General features: G+C 42.4%; 1 protein-coding gene and 1 long non-coding RNA gene across 2 annotated transcripts; both read left to right on the top strand.

Annotated features, from left to right (window-relative positions):
• The first annotated feature begins 340 nt into the window (after positions 1 to 340).
• LOC149139546 (uncharacterized) lies at positions 341 to 1,248 on the top strand. Its single transcript, XR_016264855.1, has 3 exons — positions 341 to 520; positions 656 to 1,037; positions 1,139 to 1,248. It is a non-coding gene; the product is annotated as an uncharacterized LOC149139546 (long non-coding RNA).
• Positions 1,249 to 1,845: 597 nt separating this feature from the next.
• LOC149139545 (uncharacterized) lies at positions 1,846 to 3,750 on the top strand. The gene is made up of 3 exons (XM_089448697.1): positions 1,846 to 2,133; positions 2,226 to 2,288; positions 2,398 to 3,750. Exons 1-3 carry the CDS (start codon positions 1,939 to 1,941, stop codon positions 2,818 to 2,820), a joined length of 681 nt encoding a protein of 226 aa, XP_089304823.1. The 5' UTR covers positions 1,846 to 1,938; the 3' UTR covers positions 2,821 to 3,750.
• Positions 3,751 to 4,022: the final 272 nt, after the last annotated feature.

Genomic DNA, 4,022 nt, shown 5'->3' with positions numbered 1-4,022 from the left:
GTAGTTAATGTTTATGAGTAATATGTTTTAAAGTTTATTTTAGGTATATTTTGCAATAAAGTTTATCGTTTTAATATGTTTCAGTATCGTTTGGAAAATACGTTCTGGAGTGCTGAAACAAAAGCTATGGGGGAGCGTCCACGATGATCGTCTCGTCCTTGGCCATACGGTGATCGCCTCGCGCCCAATCAGGAAGCCTCCCTTGCCAGCTGCTCGCTCCTCCACGTCCTTTTCCATGCAGGAACGCCATCGCCCTTGTCTGCCAGGTTGCTCAAATCATCCACCCGTCTCTCAGCTTCATGCATATCGACGCCCTTATTTAACGCGTCCATCAGCTTTCCCTTCGGTTTTCCGTCTTCGGCCCTCCTGGCCGAGGAGTGTATCGGTTTCTCCTCCTCCCTCTGCTCTCGTTTCTGCCCGACTCCTGGGCTCTCTTTTTCGGCGTTTTGGTCCGTGCGTTTTGTTCTCTTTCTGAAAATGCGTTTTGGTCCCTGCGTTTTGGTTTCTTTCTGTAAAAAATGTTTCAGTATCGTTTCAATATACATAGTTTTCTGTATATGGATTCAATATATATAGTTTTCTCTATATTGTTCAAATAGCTGTAGCTATCTACAATAGTTTTTTAACACTGTATAGTTTTCTTTTGCATGTGCAGAAGGGTTCTGCGTGCAGTCGAGCTCTGAACCATCACCGTTTGGGCAGAGAAAAGATGATGGCGAAGCCGTAGCGTAACGCTGGCAAGGAGACAAAGATTGGCCAATATTGATATAAAGACAGGTAGCCATGACGATGGCTCCATTTAAAGGAAACTTGGGACTCTGCAGAGGCTCGTTCCCGGTGGCAGAAGCATGGGTTTTGATACCCTTCTTCAGAATTGCATTTGAAAGTTTCAATGGCGACCGACGGAAAACAAATTTACACATCTTGCCATTATGTCTTGAAAATTTTACAGAGAACGTATAAGATATTATTACAAGAAGATATTACAAAATTCACCAAGAATTCGGCACTAACCTTGCCAGCCGCAGCTCCTCCAGGTATTGAATTGAACGGCTCCTCGGTTCGCAGAATGGTTTTGCAGCTGTTCGCAGAATGGTTTTGCAGCTGTTCGCAGATAATGTTCTGTTCGGTTTTGCAGGTTTTGTTCTGTTTGCCGCGGAGCAGGAAGGGTTTTGAAGGCGGGAGGAGGTTGGTCGCATTCTTGCCATCTGTAAATGAGCTCTCCCGGGCATTAATATGATTTGAGTGAGTGGATTTGAGTGAGTGGAGGCCACGCGCCGTATTTGATTAATATGTCATCAATACGATTTGATCAATCTGTAATCAATACGATCGATTTGAGGGTGGCTGCGATTTGATCAATCTGTAATCAATACGATCGATTTGAGGGTGGCTGCGATTTGATCAATCTGTAATCAATACGATTTGAGCTGCGGGCAGGGTCGCCGGGGCGCAGATGGGCAGCCGGAGAGGGATGCCGGAGACCGATGATGGATGGAAATATGATGCATGGTCGATGGTGGTCGTCGGGCTGTCAGACGGTACCTCCATAGCATTAACTTTGCTATGGAGGTGGAAATAGGAATTGCCTGTCCGCCCAGCCAATTTTGGGAGTAGGAAAGCAAAAGTTACCGCAACACGGAACCTCGCGACCGACTCCATTTTGATCTGCTACGGATTTTTAAATCGGATAAACGTATTCGTGTCATGTAATGTATGATGGAACTGGTTGGTTTTCTGGTTAAGCGACACGTATGTAGCTCAGAAAAGACTTTCGAATTCATTAATAGTCCTACGGGTCACCAGCATACAAATATCTATCGGCAGGTTTCCGCACACAGCCACAGAAATTTTCAAACAATCACGGGCAGGCTATAACTACCAAGTTTCCGGACACAGCCACAACAATTTTCGAACAATCACTGAATCGTTGGAAAAATGGCATTAGCAGCAGCAGATATTATGCATTCTGAACAATGTGTAAGGGTTTCATTTTCGATATTCAAACCCCAGGAAGGTTGCAACGTTGATGATGTTGTGTCTCAGATGGTGGCTGCGGCCGCCTCCATTGAGAAGTGTAGTAGCAGATCGGATATTAGCATTTACATCCTCAGAAGTATCAGCAAGAATTGGGTATGTTTTGTTTTTTATTATCTCAACTACATTTGCTTTCTCTAGTCACACAACAATATTTGATGGGATTTTACTAAATTTCTTGATCGCAGGCTGCAGCTCTTGCTGAGAAAAGGGGCCAGGAAGATGGAAATCCTTGGTTAAATCTTACAGAGGTAACCTGGGCATTCCTCAAACAGAACAATATTACAGTTCATTTCCATCTTCTGTGTTCTTTCTATTCAAATCTATTTATTTCAGGGATTGATAATTTGTGTGTTGCAGGCTGCGGCATTCACAAAGGGATTTTCCTCGGCTGTTCGAATGGTGGACTCAGGGTGGTTTGAAATGAACTGCGAAGAGACCAAATTGGGGTTGCCAGCGTTCGGGCAAAAGCGTGTAGGAGACGTTGTTGGTGTGCGAAGGATCTACTCGGGAGGTAAAAATCATGACAAATTATCTTACTGTTGTCTTGCTTTATTGAAGTCTTACTTCACAAAGAGCAAGGGTTTGCATTCCTATACATTCTATGATTCCATGGACGGTAAGCGTATAATTGGACTGGGGAAGTGGGAAAGTGTAGATGCTGCGTGTTCTGCGTTGAGTAAGCCAAATGGCTGCTCTGCAGAAGCATTTTGGAAGAGTTTAGGAGCCAAGAAGCTCAAGTATGATGTCTGCCGAGTTGTGTATGCTTCAAGGAAATATTGAGGAGATCTGTTTGATTCTCCTCACAGCTGTTCTCACTTGATTTCGTTATGAGGGATTTCATGTTCGTGGGCAGTCTCATTTTTGTGACTGGCTAGCAGTTTTTGGACTCTGCATCGGATCAGTTCTCGGATGAGATGGACTCCATATCCAAAACTTCAAAGTTCCATTTCACATCGACCAAGTTCCACCTGACCTTGTATCGGCTAGAGTGAAATATTCTTCATTGCAGGAAGAAAACAAGAATGTTATTTGGGATCCACATCATAATAGCAGCAGCAAAACTGTTCTCAGAACTAAAGGCCTGCTTTTCAGTGAAGGAGCTGTCTCTGAGATGCTGATCTCAAAATTTTGTTGTTCACTATTAGTGAGTGTTTCTCGAATAGTTCTTGATCCACTCTTCGCCTCTGCCTCTATTGCATCATGCCTTACTTCATATATCAGTCGAGTCAAGTGCGAAAAGAGCAGAGCGAGGTTCCCTGCATTCAGGCATTCAGACAAGGTTGTTTAGAGTCTAGACTTCGAATTCAGACAAGGTTGTTTAGACTTCTAATGTAACATGCAGAAAAAAATAGGTTGTCTATCTCCATATGGATTTTCTCTTACAAAGATTTATGTGATGAGAATAGGGTTGATTTATGTGATGAGAATAGGGTTAATTGAATTGTGATGATTTTTTGCTTATAAGGATTTTTATGTGATGAGAAGATAGTTAATTGAAACTGTGATGAAAATTTTCGTCTAATAGTGGTATCCTATATAAGCCCTTGGTTTTGTGTTTACAATGATGTGGCATGATGATTTATGACTTTTTCAATATTCAGTAAAGCACAAGGGGATTAGAGGAAAATAGGTAGAACCTATTTTTCAGCTGGCCATGACCTTAAATTGTTATTGGGCCACTGTCAGATCTTGTTACATTCACTAGGTTGATCATGTTGCATTCACTGGGTTGATTCAGAAGGAAGGAATTCCTGATTTTTTCATATTGAAAAAGGGTGTTGCATTCACTGGGTTGATTCCTAAGTCAGATCTTGTTACATTCACTAGGTTGATCATGTTGCATTCACTGGGTTGATTCAGAAGGAAGGAATTCCAGATTTTTTCATATTGGAAAAGGGTGTTGCATTCAGTGGGTTGATTCAGTAGGTTGATCATGTTGCATTCACTGGGTTGATTCAGAAGGAAGGAATTCCAGATTTTTT

This window comes from Pinus tabuliformis, chromosome X, assembly GCF_031772625.1.
Source record: "Pinus tabuliformis cultivar Carrire ecotype Pingquan chromosome X, CPIR1, whole genome shotgun sequence".
In the NCBI taxonomy this organism is placed as follows: Eukaryota; Viridiplantae; Streptophyta; class Pinopsida; order Pinales; family Pinaceae; genus Pinus; species Pinus tabuliformis.
Note: the sequence above shows the minus strand (reverse complement) of the source record. Positions and strands in the feature narration are given on the sequence as shown.